Below are 15,236 nucleotides of genomic sequence, written 5' to 3' on the forward strand. Positions count from 1 at the left end.
TTCCTGCTTTGCTGTTGCTTTCTTGTACTTCACCAGAGTCAGTTTAAAATATCAATCAGCTTTTATTCTGCAAACCATGGATTAGACACACAGATCCACAGTTTAGCCACAGTATAGTGAGATGTTGCTCCAAAGCTAAGAATCCTCTAACACTGTTACGGCCCGTCTACACTACAGGCATCCAGAAATGCTTTCAACGGTTCGCCCATTGACTTGAATGGGGTGACGTAGAAGATTTTTAATCTTCGCCGAACTGCATTGTGGGGAGCATGGCATGGCTTTGCAAGCATCACGAGCACCTATCGGCATCAAAAGTTGAACAATGTTCAACTTTTGAGGCTCGATGCTCGGCATCAGCCAATCAAATCCTGTTTATGCAATTTCCGCCAGTACAAGCGCTAGCCAATCAAACCGCGTGTATGCTGATACTGCAGGTCTTGACTATTTTCCAGATGTCATAAAATGGAGGATAAATTACCGTAATTTTCGGACTATAAGGCGCACCTGAATATAAGCCGCAGCAGCTAAATTGAATGATGTGTACATATATAAGCCGCACTGGACTATAGGCCGCAGGTGTTTTAATGTTTAATTACCATATGTAAGGGTTCGTGCACAGAGGGGATTGTCGGGAAAGAGATTGCTGTTTGAGGAAGCTCCCATTTATTAACATTTCAACAAACAAGTTGCATATTTGCATAACGTATTCAAGTGTTACCATTTAGTGCAATAGTAGCTACAGAACATGTACTGTGCTGTGTAAACTGTATCACATAGCGTTTCAGACACACAAACTTTTCAACTTTCAAACTTAAACGGTGCGCTCCCAGCGCACATACCGGCAGTGATTTACAGCAGTGGTTTTCAACCAGTGGTACGGGGAAAAACTGTCTCGCTCTCGTAATGTCTGTCTGTCTTGCTCTCGTTCTGTTTCTCGTACCACTCTCGGTTCCACTTTTACTTTTGCGCGCTACCTGTCTCACTCTTTTCCGGCCTCCAGCTTTTCCTGCTGGAGCCCGCCGCTTAAAGGTGGGGGGCGCGGACCGACCATAGAGCCAATAGAGTTAAAGGTGGTGGACCGTAACCTGTAAAATCCATAGATTTAGGAGCTCCCCTAGTGGCCGTTAGCTGTAAAAATCCATAGATTAGCCGCACCGTTAAATAAGCCGCAGGGTCGAAAAATGGGAAAAAGGCGCGGCTTATAGTCCGAAAATTACGGTAATCGTTGCTGTGGCAAGTGTCCCAGTCCTGTATTACTGTACTCTGTTCACCTACCGGGACCTAAACCGGAGGAACCAGGCATGGCGGGAGGTGGCAGAGACAGTTGGTGAAACTGGTAGGTTTTCAACTGTTGGGGAGTTTATATCCAGTTTACTTCGTTGAAGAAGCGGGCTTTTTTTTGCTTTGTATGCCGTATCGGGCGGGAGATTCCTGATTGGTTGTTGGTCGCCTTGGGCGCGAGAAATCGCCAAGCCTCAGACACGCCCAGCTTCAAGATTTTTTTATGCCTTTAGTGTAGACGGGCCGTTACAGTGATCGTATAGTGGTATCATTTGTTTAGAGAAAAAGGATTCTAAATACAAACAAAGAAACCCAATAACATTTATTACAAACATAAAACAATTTAGTTTGTAATTGTGACAATAAAGATTAATCAAATTACTTAGATGAACAGTATTCAATAAAAACATTTAACAGCTCAAAATAAACATACCTGCAAACCATGGAATAGACACACAGATCCACAGTTTAGCCACAGTATAGTGAGATGTTGCTCTACAAAGGAAAGTTTCACCTCAGTGACGTAAATGCCACATGTACTCCACGACGTTAGTGGCTAACTAGTTCGCTGAAAAACGGCTCACTCTCAGTTTATGTACAATTATTTTAAAAAGTGATACACTATGGAATCTGAAGACATTTAGCTAAACATAAAATATAACCAATAAATGCAGATAGATTATACACAGAATAGTACACGTAGATCACAATTATTATTATATTACAACTGAGTGTGAACACAGCCACAACTCACCCAAAGCTAAGAATCCTCTAACACTGACGGATTCCCAAAATGCACCACATTCAGCGCAACACTATCTTCCGGCTGCGGCTTTTCAAAATAAAATAAAAGGACAAAACTATGTTTAACAGGATTTAATAAAACAAACATTCATTATTTACACTGTTGCATACACCCCCCTTAAATTATATTAAACTACAGGCAAATACTGAACATCATCAAGACAAGAGGGTAAGAAGAAAAAGAAAAAAATATATATTTGTGGTGGCTGTTCGAGGTGAAACCAAATCAAAGACACAAATTACAGTCGATACAAAATCCTCCCATAAGGAGTGAAAAGGATAGGGAGGTACCAGGCCCAATACTTTTCTCAGACCAGCAGAATATGCCATTTACACCTTCAAAGCATCTCATCTAAGGCAACACACATAGCATACCCACAAATCTAGAAACGCATACAAATACTACTCGGATGTAACCCATAAAAAACTGGTAGAATATCCTGACGGCTTAAACCTCAAATATCCTATGGAAGAATGCAAAAACTGAACTAGTAACAGATGAGGTATCTTCAACCTTCTGTGCTGCCATCTCATATATCAACTTTTTAGGAGGTTTGACATGCCTCCCACATCTAGTAGTGACTGAACCACCACAGCTCGCATGAACACTATGAGGTTGCGTGCAAATAGCATTGGTTTCATCAACAACTTCTGTGTAAGTTAAACGAGAAACACCAACTGAGTCTGGGTCAGTCAAGTCAGCAGCACTCACAGGGTCTGGGTCAGGTGGTAGAGTCACACTGTCAGGGTCGGTTGGTAGAGTCACACTGTCAGGGTCTGAGTCAGATGAGTGAGCATCAATGGCAGGGAATGAGTCAGGTGAGTGAGCATCACTGGCAGGGACTGGGTCAGGTGAGTCAGCATCACTGGCAGGGACTGGGTCAGGTGAGTTCATGAGCCAGTCCACAGTGCGATCGTAGCCATCTTCATTGTCCACATGCACAGAGACTTGACCTCTTCCACATTCCTCATCCCCATTATCTGAGTTGACAAACGAGGCAGGAGTTTCAACCTCGTCTATGAAAAGAAAGTCAACCGGGAGAAGCAGGTTCCGATGCACCTCTCTCTCTTTTCCAGATTGGGCATCTCTTATCCTGTACACGTTAATCCCAGCCCTCACCGACACAACATCATAGGGCGTAGAAACCCACTTGTCAGCAAGCTTTCTTTTGCCCCTCTCACCACGGTTGGCCAACAAAACTTGATCACCCACACCCAGCGGAGAACCCTTGACTTTGCGGTTGTAAAGCCGAGCATGACGGGCTTGCTCATTAAGGCTGTGATTTTGAGCAATCCTTGCAGCTTCACACAAGTCCTGTCTCAACTGAGAGACAAACTCATTATGGCTGACCACTCTTTCATCCTGAAGCCCATGCTGGAACACAATGTCAATAGGGAGACGTGGCACCCGGCAAAACATGAGGTAAAAAGGGGCAAAGCCGGTTGTCTCATGTACTGTGCAGTTGTAGCAAAAGGTCAGCGTCTGCAACACCCGGGTCCACCTGGCTTTCATTGTTGGGGGAAGGGTTCTCAACATATTCCCCAGCGTCCTGTTAAAGCGTTCTGTCACGCCATTACCCATGGGGTGGTAAGGTGTGGTGTGTGACTTTTGCACCCCCGCCACCTCCAAAAGGTCCTTAATCAGTCTGCTCTCAAAGTTGGCACCCTGATCTGAATGGATTCTCTTGGGGAAGCCGTATACACAGAAGAAATCATTCCATAACCGGCAAGCAAACATGTTTTGCAGACTGACTCCGACAGGGGAAAGCATGTGCCATTTTTGAGAAATGGTCAGTGACAACCAATACATCAACTGTCTTCTTGTCACCAAGTTCAGCTGTCCAAAAGTCAATGCACACCAGTTCCATAGGTTCGGATGTCTGAATGCTTTCCAGAGGCGCCCGGGCTTCGGGTTCAAGTGTTTTACGAACAACACATCTCTCACATCGTCGCACATGGTCATTTATGTCTCTTTCCATTTATGTCTCTTTCCATGCCAAAAAAAACTTTCCCTAGCAAGGGACATTGTTCTCGCACGGCCCTGATGACCAGCATTGTCGTGGAGGCCAAGGAGAATCTGAGGCTTGAGATCATCCGGCACAATGAACTGGAAAAGCTTTTTGTTCAGTCGATGGCATGTTCTCATTCTGTACATAATTCCATTGTGGACTTTAAGCTTTCTCCAGTGTCTGAGGAGTTTTCTGACGCCGCCTGGTTCAGATGTTGCCTCGCGTCTGGTAGCTTTCCTCTTTTGATGCATATAGAACAGGACCCTGCTTATGGTCTTGTCTTGATCCTGGAGATTCAAAAGCTGGCTCTGAGGAATAGGAGTGGAAGAGTCTTCCTCAGGCAACTGTGGCAGTGATAAGTTAGCACTGGGTAGGCCACAATCACCATGAGCCCTCAATGCAGCTGACACTTCTTCTGAGCTGATGGAACTTCCCACGGGCTGGTGAACAGGCCCAGCACCACGGTCAGATGACGTAGACCGGGTGCCTTGGACAACCTGGCAGTTGTTTGTCAGCCGAAAAACATCCTGCACTGTGCCCTTGACAACTCCATTGACTTCCTCCAGTAGTGCAACATACTGTATGGCTCTTTCAACAAGCGGTAACCAACACATGACTGGACAAAAGGCTCACGGCTCAAGGCATCTGCAACAATGTTTTTAACACCCGGAACGTACTTAAGATCGAAGTTGTATGCTGCAAGCTTGGCCACCCACCTTTGTTCACAGGCATCCAAACGTGGTTTTGTCAGAATGTACGAAAGGGGGTTGTTATCTGTCCAAGCGGTGAAATGTCTCCACTTTAACCAATGGCTGAATTTGTCGCACACAGCCCACTTCAGCGCCAAAAACTCCAGCCTATGTGCTGGATAGTTCATTTGAGACCGGGTCAGCGTCTTACTTGCAAAGGCGACTGGCCGTTCAACTGTCTCACCAGGTGACACTTGTGACAAGACGGCTCTAATACCATCAAAAGAAGCATCAACAGCGAGGATGAAAGGCTCATTGAAGTTCGGGTGAGCCAACGTGACACCATGAGTGAGCTCACTTTTCAGAGTTTGTAATGATTCCTGACACGCAGGTGTCCAGTCATTAGACGTAAGAGCTGCTGGGGCAGAGGACTTTTTCTTGAATTTCTTGCCTTTCTTCACATGTGATTGAACTTGTCGGCCAGAAATGAGTCTGAACAGAGGTTTGGCCTTCGCAGAGCAATCGGCAATGAAATGCTGATAATAGAAGACCATGCCCAAGAATGACCTGATCTTCTTCCAGGAAGGCGTGACACCATCGCTCTCCATCAACTCTGCTTCCCCCACATCAGCAATGGTCTTCACTTTGTCAGGGTCTGTTCTCACCCCATCTGGACAAACAATATGACCCAGAAACTTAACTGAACTCTTCAAGAGATGACATTTCTTAGGGGCCAGCTTGAGGTTGTGATTTTTCAGACGGGAGAACACCATTTCCAGACGTTCAAGAGCCAGCTGTTCATTAGGGGCAAAAACCATCACGTTGTCAAGGTAACAGAGTAAGCTGCTGAAGTTTTCATCTCAGAATATTGACAACATCATCCGCATGAAGGTTGCGGGACTGTTGGACAGGCCTTGAGGCATTCTATTGTACTCATGGAGGCCGAAGGGGTGACGAAAAGGCTGTGTACTTTTTGTGCTCCTCATGAAGTGGCACGTTGTAGAACCCAGAAGTCAAGTCCATGGTAGAGAAGAAGATATTTCCTCCCAGTGCAGCAAGAGCATCGGCTTGATGAGGCAATGGGTGTGCGTCTTTTATAGTCTTTGCATTGATCCATCTGAAATCAGTACAAATGCGCAGACTGCCATCCTTCTTCCACACCAAGACCAATGGGGATGCATACTCACTGTGAGATTTCCTGATTATGCCCTTTTCCTCCATCTCATTCAGTGTAGTCCTCAGCTTCTCATAGTGGCTTGGTGGAACCCGGCGGTAAGGCAAGCGAAACGGCCTCTCGTCCACAAGGTGTATTTTGTGGACAAAGTCTGTAGCCTCCCCACAATCCATCTTGTTTCTGGAAAAGATGGAATCATACTTCTCAAGAAGCTGAAAAAGTATATCTTTCCACTGCTCAGACACCTCACAACTCTCCAAGTCCAAATCTTGTAGCCCCAGCTTGTTTAGAGCGTCCTTTCTTTGTTCAGGGGTCTTTGTTGTCGAAGAGCACTTTGAGACACTATGGCTATTTACTGAAACCTTTTCAGCTGGGGGCAGTTGTTCAACTGCAACACATGGGAAGACATCTGCAATCTTACAGTTTCTCCTCAGAGTCACTGGCTCACTGCTTGGGTTAATCAGTTTGAGGGGAACCCACCTGTCACCTGAAGGATTATTTGAATTATTTGAAGTATTAAAGTAACGGGGTATGACAGGAAAGTTAAATCTGGTATATTCATTTTGGTGTCACCTTATATATGTTCATGTGTGTTAAATTTGAAGGGACAAAGTATCCTTTCCCTCCCCCAATATATTGAAGTGAAGTCTGTGTGTTTAGAGAGAGATGGGAGCAGGGGACACCCTTATTTGGGAAGAGGGCCAAGACGCTGGAATGTTTCCCTCGTAAAAGAAGGGTGTGCTTACACAGGCTTGAAGCAGATGTGTGGGTGTTTTCATTGAAGTAAATATAAGTGCTACATGATTACTGGTCAACTATACCTCTGTTCTTATTCTTTCATGTGTGGGTACTAAATGGCTACAAACATTGTGGAGAAATTAGCTTAAACATCTTTTATTACTCTATATGAAATGGAAGCAGTTTTTATGACAGGGACGAGAGAGGTGGGGGAGGGAGCGCATTCCGAGGAGTTTCAGCATATCAATTGTCAGGGGAATCGACTTGTTTTCAATAAGAGGTGTGTGGTTGGTTACTTTGTATTAATAATAACAGTATGTGTAAAGGAAGCTGGAAATATACAATGTGAAACCTTTTATTTCAAGTAAAGATGTGAACAATAGCTCAAACAAATGGAAAGGCTGTAAGACAAATGAGTGTGTTCTCTGTATTGGGCCGGTGTGAAGTTTGACTATTTGAAAAGCATCACTAATACTGCTTAAGAGCATAGGTAACGTGTTCCTCGTTATTATTGATATGAAAGTAATTAACATGTATTACGTATATTTAGCCAACTATAACAACTATATCTTAAAACATACTTTTAACTTGTGTGTGGTAACCTGAAGGGGGGAAGATGGACCCAGGGACAAAGGGCCATAAAAGGGGTGGGGGCTGGCTACAAGATGTGAACGGGGTTTCTTCTGCTGTGTCGCACTGATTGGGTACGACAGGCCATGTCTTGGTCTCTGCCAATAAGATGACCTCGGGGGGAAAGCCCGCACACACCCCCTCCTGTGTTTTTAGTATGAAACACTGTGTTTTCCCGGGGTTCACACTCTTTTTTTCTTCAGGCTGACCAGGAGGGTAGGACAGGAGTAGAGCAGGAAGTACTTCCTTTGTCTTTGTGTTTGTATGTGTATTTTGGGTTGTTACTGTATATCTTTAAAGCAAGATTATTGTTTAACTTGTATTCTGGTGTTTCTTAATCCTTTCCTTCTCCCGAATTCACCCAGCTTATCAAACGACACGCGGAGACGAGGTTGGTTTTCAACATCCTCCAAATCTCCAACAAGTGGTGACCCGACGTTTCTGAGTGGGGTGTTTTCGGGGAAGAGACCACCAGCGGCAAGCGGACGGAATAGTCCAGGGCTAAACATCTCGGCTTCTTCTGACAACTAACAACAGAGCTCTGACAATAACAGGTAAACAGATGCCAGTTTAATTCGAAATCTGTGATTTGACCATATTCCAAATTTTAGGGTTGTCAGACGAAGTTTACAGTGTTTTTTATAGTAACAATGCAAATGCGTGTTTTAGTAGTTAAAATCGGATATCAAGTTCCGACAGGCCAGAAGGGTATTAAAGTCCCTGGCTTGGAAGTGGAGGTATAAGAGTCCCCACAGTTAAAATCGGATATCAAGTTCCGACAGGCCAGAAGGGTATTGAAGTCCCGGGCTTGGAAGTGGCGGTATTGAGTCCCCACAGTTAAACTGTCTAGAGTAGTCAGTAGGTTGTATTAAGTCTCCATATAAGACTGACTCAAAATAACGAATCCACAGCTCGACGGGGCAGGGGACTAGTTATTTATGTTATAAGTGATCCAAAGGAGAGTAACGCAACCTTCAAAAACCAATTTTGGAGTGACCGGACCTCATTAATCCTTTGTTCTGTGAGGGTTGAATCTATGAAGCCAAACGTCACGATAAAGAGTTCTGTGAAGCCTGGGGACTACTCCATGTCAGCGTCACATCGTTGAAAGACGGTGTCGAAGCGCGCTGAGAGGCTTGCTAAACTTGTTGAAATAAACATCGGACAATAAAGGCTGAATAGACTGTACGGGGAATTTTTCTGTGAATATTTACTGGTCAGATAAAGAAGCAAAGTTTGAGCCTGCTGCTTCCAAAATCATTTCTCCCCTCAGTGAGGTGGAGCTCATTCCTGGTCGGGTGCCGCCATCTGGTGGCAAACAGGGTGTGGCACAGAAAGGACAGACTAGCGGTTCGAGTATTGCTTAATGGTATAGTTTGTTGGCTCCATCTGCTGGCCGTATTTTGTAGTATCTCTTGCAATATTGCATTACACCTGGAAGACGCTTTAATCCAAAACAACTCACAATAACTGCGTTTCACCAGGAACATACAATCAAAGAAGACAGGATCATTAAATTACGATCAGGGTTTATAGGTGCCAAAACATTTCGAGTGCTACTCAACTGGCTTTCAATAAGCCAGTCCGCTGCTCCTATAGAAGCGCTTTATTGGTACTTTTCTGTTATTACATTTATCCCTCAAGGTGGAGTTCAAATACAGGTGTTTGTACACTCCAACTATTTACACGTCTAGACAAAGGCAGGGAAGCTAAATAAATACAATAACTACATTAGGAGTGACGACGAGCATTGTCCTGTATATCACAAATTACTAGTGAACACATATTAACCTAGTCAGATAAATACACGCGAAGTCAATATGGAAGGGCAGTTCAACAAAAGTGATTTAGACGTCCCAATTCCCGGGAGTTTCCGAGAACAATGGGGACAGATTGAGGGATTGATTCTAAGTGGAACAAAACAGGGAGACAAGAAGACGGCTTGTGCCGACCTTAGGTTCCTCCATGATAAAATGATAAAAGAAGATAGAGTGGGAGGGGATGACACTCTAGGAAATTTGGGCTCAGCTCTGAATCAGTATGAGCGACAGCTGGTAAAGAAACTGGGTAACCTAAACGAGCAGAAGCCCGGATTTTTTGCCCGTCAGAAACTAAAGGGAGAGAGAGAGGCGGTTGATAAATTAAGGAGGATTTGCCACAACGCAGCAATTGTCAGGAAGGGGATGATTGTGGTTCGCCCCCCAGTCAACAATCCCCCAGTCATGGTAGCAGCCCAAACACAGGGGGGGGAGTTTCAACGCTCTAGTGACGTTGGCACTCTCCTGTTCCCCCAGGACAGTAGGGAGGCATGCGTGCTGACACCACCACCCACAGATGACGACATACATCAATATGTTGCAGAACGTATCGCATTTTATAGGGATATGACTCAAAAGGACACCTCGGCCTCAGACAGGAGGAGACGAAATCTCAGCAGTGCTGTAAATAACGGGTGCACTGCAAGAACGGCTAGTTCAGGAGAGGGGTCTCAGACAGGAAATATAGGGGATCAGGATGTCTCCATTCAATCCCCCCTGATTTATCCGGATTTATCCAGTGTATCTACACAACCGCCTCCTTACCCTTCCCCTGTCCCGAACGCACCCCCCAGGTATAGTCTACAAATGCCACTGGAAAGAGTGGGCTCTGAGTCAGCCCAAGAACAAGCAGGTGTAAGGGGGGGTAACTTTAAAATAGTGGGTGATGTTTCGCTAACTCCTTTAAGGAAGACCTCCATTAAAAAGGGCGAGAGCAGCCCCACGCCGGAAGAATTGATCGCCATTGTAGAAAAATATGAGGACAGGGAAAGAGCTTATGGTGGCGCGGACCATCAGGATAGGGAGGGGGTCCATTGTCAGGAAGCGGAAGAATCATTGAGAAGAGAGAAGGAAGAAATAGAACAAGTACTCCAGGACAGCATGAATAAAGAGCAGGGGGGCGGTAGCCAACAACAAGCAGGTGGGGAAGGGTACAGTGAAAGTTCTTCCGAGGGCGAGGGCAGTTTGAGGGACCTGCCGTTCCAAGAACGGCAGGCACAAACAGGCCATTACTACACCAGCAAGGGAGGGGCATCGGGGGATGAGAGGGGTGAGTGTTCCTCTGGAGCAAAACAGGGAGATGTCAACGGCAGGGTGCGCAAGAGCAAGGTTAAGTACATAAGTATGACAGGAACAATCTCTGAACTGACTGCTACACAGGTCCTTGCACTTCCCCGTATGACTTTGAGATCCCAACACACCTCAGAGGACAACACACCTCTTCCCTTTATGGTTCCAGTATTACAGGCTCCTTTGGTGGCACTCCCCAATGGGAATACCGCTTACCACCCTTTCTCACTAGGAGATGTGCATGCACTGGTTGACAAAATGCCGCTACCTACTGAGGGAGGGAGACATTGGATGAGAAAGTTTGCTGATATGTCAGTAGGACAAACAATCTGCCTTGGTGATTTCAGGAGGATATTAGCACAACAGACTTCCAGCCATGACGTAAAGAGAGTTGAGGAAAGATCAGGAACAGTAACAATGAACGATAACCAGCCTATCTCTTCCAACAACATACACAGCTTGCTGAGCTTGGCAATGAGAGCACATTTCCCACAGACGGGAGGAGGTTACGGCTCATTGTCTTTCACGTTCACACCTGGGGAGGCCGCAGCAACCATGTTGCTCAGGTCACGCCAACAATACATAGTAGCTACTGACTGTAGTCCAGAAAATAGTGACCAACATATGCAGATGTTCCGTAAAGCCATATTAGCAGCAGTACCTGCCGAGATTAAAGCTCTTATGGAGGACAACCCAGAAGTTGATCTACTAAACACGCAGACATGGGAGCGTCATCTGGGCCATCATGTAGGAAAATTTAACAAACAACTTACAAAGAATAAAACTGAGGAAGAAGAGTTAAGAGTGCAACTACTCCGTGCTCAGCTAGAAATAGCCCGTAAAACAGTTCAAAATGAGAAGAAGAGTGCCAAACAGCTGATTGTTCATCCTGTGGCGCCGGCAGACCAGGCACCGGGGCCGCAAAACCCAAATGGGGGTTTTCCCAACCAAGGTCCATTCTATAACCAGCCCCAATACGGCTACAATAATGGTTTTCAGCAACAGAGGGGCGGGTTCAGAGGCAGGCCTAGGGGTAGAGGAGGGTTTCAAACAGCTCCAGGAATGTACCAATATCAACAGAGGGGGTGTTTCATCTGTGGACAGACCGGCCACTGGTACAAGATGTGCCCGACGGGAACCCCTCCACAGGAAGGGCGGGGACAAGGGGGACAGAGAGGGCATGGACAAGGGAACAGAGCAGACATGCAGTATGTCCAGAAACCCCATGAGGCAGCCCCACAGGCCCAACACCAAGACCAGGGTCACGTTGCACCAAATGTGATGGCTGCTCCCTATGGCCAGTTTGTCCAGTACGAACAAGACTATTACCCACCACAATGAGGTCGCCCAGGGAACCCTGAATGTACGGGCCTGGCGGACCCTTACATGGACATGACTGTAAAACACGCGAAATTACCGTTCCTTGTTGATTCAGGAGCTCGATATTCAACTATCAACTCCCCCGTTTTTAACACATCCAAGTCCAGTAATACGGTCTCAGTCATAGGGTTTTCGGGAGCAATAGAGCAGGTGCCGCTCACTACGCCATTACCCACCAGAATAGCGGGCCAGCTATTTTTTCATCAGTACATTTTGGCACCCCAAAGTCCAGCTAACCTCATGGGGCGGGATGTTCTTATCAAAGCTAACGCCTCGATCCTCTGTTCCCCCGACGGACTAATAATATCATTCCCAAATGGCACTCGCCTCAATTGTTCACTGTCAACCATAAAGTCAGCTTCTCAAATGATGTTGGCCCAATCCACTGCAGCAGAAGCAACTCAGCAGGCCACTATATACTGGGGGTTGCTCGACCGGCCCCAAGACAACACACCAGGACTATTTTCCATTTTTCAACAATGGAAGCCGTGGATTAACCTCCTCAGGCCTTATGGTTCCCCTCCAGATCCTCCCCATCTGACGCTGAATTATGATAGAATGGACGACCAAAGTTATGCATATGCGTATGACGCAGAGGTGGCTATGTCCATTTGGGACGTAGCCACAACCAATTTATTTATGGGTCAAGCGGGGGTGGCTGCATCTGTTGAACTCACTGATGAGCAACTCTATTGGTACCGTATGTCAGCTGAGGCCACACCACACATTTCATTAGCTATCAGGAGGGGCTATGAAGCCAGGGAACTTGGTCCTATGGTAAAGACACTGCTAGAAGTCGAGGATTGGGAACCAACACAAATAGCAGCACTCACATACTCTCCCTCACACAAGGCTTATGCTCTAAAAATCTGCACACAAGAATGCATCTTCATGGAGAGACACGAAGTGGAGAGACATCACGGTAGAGAAAAGACTGACCATTCATTTACTGAAGACATGTTGCGTGACCTCCCACCTGACCTGTGGGCATCTGACTCTCATGACGTAGGTTTCTGCTCAAAGGCTGCACCAATAACATTTGAAGTGAGTAGCACTATGCCTGTATATCAACCACAGTACCCTGTTAAACCACAGGCCAAAGGGGGAATCAGCAAGGCAGTTGAGGGTCTGAAGAGAGCAGGGGTGTTGGAACCCTCACAAAGCGAGTGGAACACTCCAATACTCCCGGTATCAAAACCTAGCGGGGAGTACAGAATGGCTCATGATTTAAGGACCATTAATGCTATTACAACTACAGCTCTGGTACCAGTGCCTAACCCATACACGGCTATTTGTAATATCACACCTGAACATACCTGGTTCACCTGTATTGATCTGGCCAACGCTTTCTTCTGCATACCCCTGGCGGAGAAGATGAGGCCTATTTTTTCATTTACAATGGGAGGGGAGAAACTACAGTACACGAGACTGCCCCAAGGCTTCAGTCTGTCTCCAGGAATATTTAACAAAATACTCAGGGAACAGCTAGATGGCGTTTCATTACCAGAGGGGGTGGTGTTGATCCAGTATGTAGATGACCTTCTCATTGCAGCACCCTCCGCAGCCTCTTGTTTAGAGGCCACCAGGAACCTACTGGTTCGCCTCCATGCAACAGGGTTCAAGGTCTCCAAGAAAAAGCTACAATGCACCCGTAAAGAGGTGACATTTTTGGGCAGAGTTATCTCTCCAGCAGGTACGGGCATGTCAGCAACACATCAGGAGGTTATATTGCATCACCCAAAACCCAGGACAGTCAAAGACATGTTATCTTTTCTGGGTCTCACAGGCTACAGCAGACACTATATCCCAGAGTATAACCCAAGAACAGCTGTACTGAGGACACTGATCAATGAGAAAGGCATGCGCAATCTCACTGTCACACTGTACTGGACACAAGCTGCAGAAGCTGCGTTCATTTCTCTCAAACAATCCATGTCCCAGGTCACCTCTCTCGCCTCTGCATCCTATGCATTGCCATTTTTCCTTGATGTTTCTGAAAATGAGAACACAGTAAATGGTGTTCTATTTCAGAAAAAGGGGGGATGTAGGTCAATACTGATGTACATTAGTGTCACACTGGACAGAGTGGAGAACAGGGAACCTCCATGCACAAGACATGCAGCAGGTACAGCACGTATCTTAAACAAAATTTCACACATTGTGATGAGACACCCTTTGACAGTACTGACAACACATAGCATTGTCTCTTTTGTGAACTCAAGTGCATTCACAATGACTTCCACAAGACAGACCAGGTTAGAGAAAACTCTGACGCAAGCACACATCACCTACACACATGAAGGAGTTAACAGCGCAGACACCATTGGCAGCGGAGAACCCCATAGGTGTGAGGAAAGAATCATCCAGGATGTGAAGCTAAGAATAGATCTCAGAGACGAGCCTATGCCACATGCAGAAAACCTGTTCACAGACGGCTGTTGTTTTAGACACCCCACCAAAGGGCTCCAAGCGGCCTACGCAGTCGTGAGTCAAAAAGCTGAGGGAGAGTTTGAAGAAAGATCAACAGGAGAAGTAACAGGGAAAGTCTCAGCACAGTTGGCAGAAGTAATGGGAGTCATTGCAGCATTAGAGCTATCAAAGGGAAAAGATGTAAACATCTATACAGATTCAGCATATGTTCATGGTGTCATACATGTGGAGATGCGCCAATGGATGCGAGCAGGATTTGTAACATCCACCAATACTCCCATCAAACACGAGAAACAGATCAAAAGGCTTGCAGAAGCAGTAATGTTACCCAACAAACTAGCTTTACTTAAATGTAAAGGTCACAGCACGGTGGACAACTATTTGGCTTGGGGTAAACTTGCAGCAGACAAGGCAGCTAAAGCCAGAGCAGGGTATATACCCCAGTTTCAAATGCTGGTCTTAAAATCTGCTGACTTACTGCCCGCAGTAACAGATGATACTCTTAAAGAAGCTCAAGCAACAGGGTCTCCTCAAGACAAGACAGTATGGTTAGACAGAGGAGCTACCAACAAAGACGGGATATGGTACTCCCCAGATGGGAGACCAGTGATACCCCCAGGATGGATAAGATCAATGCTTAAAGAAGCACACGGCCCAACACATTGCGGCAAAACTCAAATGAACAGACACCTGACTCACTGGTGGCACCCCTACCTACCTGACATGATAGCTAATTACCTAGAGGAATGTGTAATTTGCTTAACCCATAACATCAGAGCCACTGTAAAACCGCACCAGGGAAAGTTTCCTTTACCTAAGATGGCAGGAGAAGAAATCATAATTGACTACACTGACATGATTGACAAAGTAAGAGGGTTCAGATACTTACTAGTTGTAGTCGATGCATACACAGGTTGGCCAGAAGCTATGCCATGCAGGAGAGAAGATGCAGACTCAGTGATCAAGTTCTTAGTCACTCATTACATTCCACTAC

General features: G+C 45.9%; 1 protein-coding gene across 1 annotated transcript; it reads right to left on the reverse strand.

Moving 5' to 3' along the window:
• Window positions 1-1,963: 1,963 nt before the first annotated feature.
• Window positions 1,964-15,236, reverse strand: LOC307039569 (uncharacterized protein). Its single transcript, XM_079681740.1, has 2 exons — window positions 15,132-15,236; window positions 1,964-6,137 (listed from the first exon to the last, which is right to left on the reverse strand). The coding sequence occupies exon 2, from the start codon at window positions 4,046-4,048 to the stop codon at window positions 2,534-2,536; it is 1,515 nt and encodes a 504-aa protein (XP_079537866.1). The 5' UTR covers window positions 4,049-6,137; window positions 15,132-15,236; the 3' UTR covers window positions 1,964-2,533.

The sequence above is a fragment of the Notothenia rossii genome, assembly GCF_949606895.1.
Source record: "Notothenia rossii genome assembly, chromosome: 1".
Lineage (NCBI taxonomy): Eukaryota > Metazoa > Chordata > Actinopteri > Perciformes > Nototheniidae > Notothenia > Notothenia rossii.

What these genes read in the sequence shown, in the direction of transcription:
- LOC307039569 (XM_079681740.1), bottom strand. Translation starts at nt 4,048, where the DNA reads ATGACCATGTGCGACGATGTGAGAGATGTGTTGTTCGTAAAACACTTG.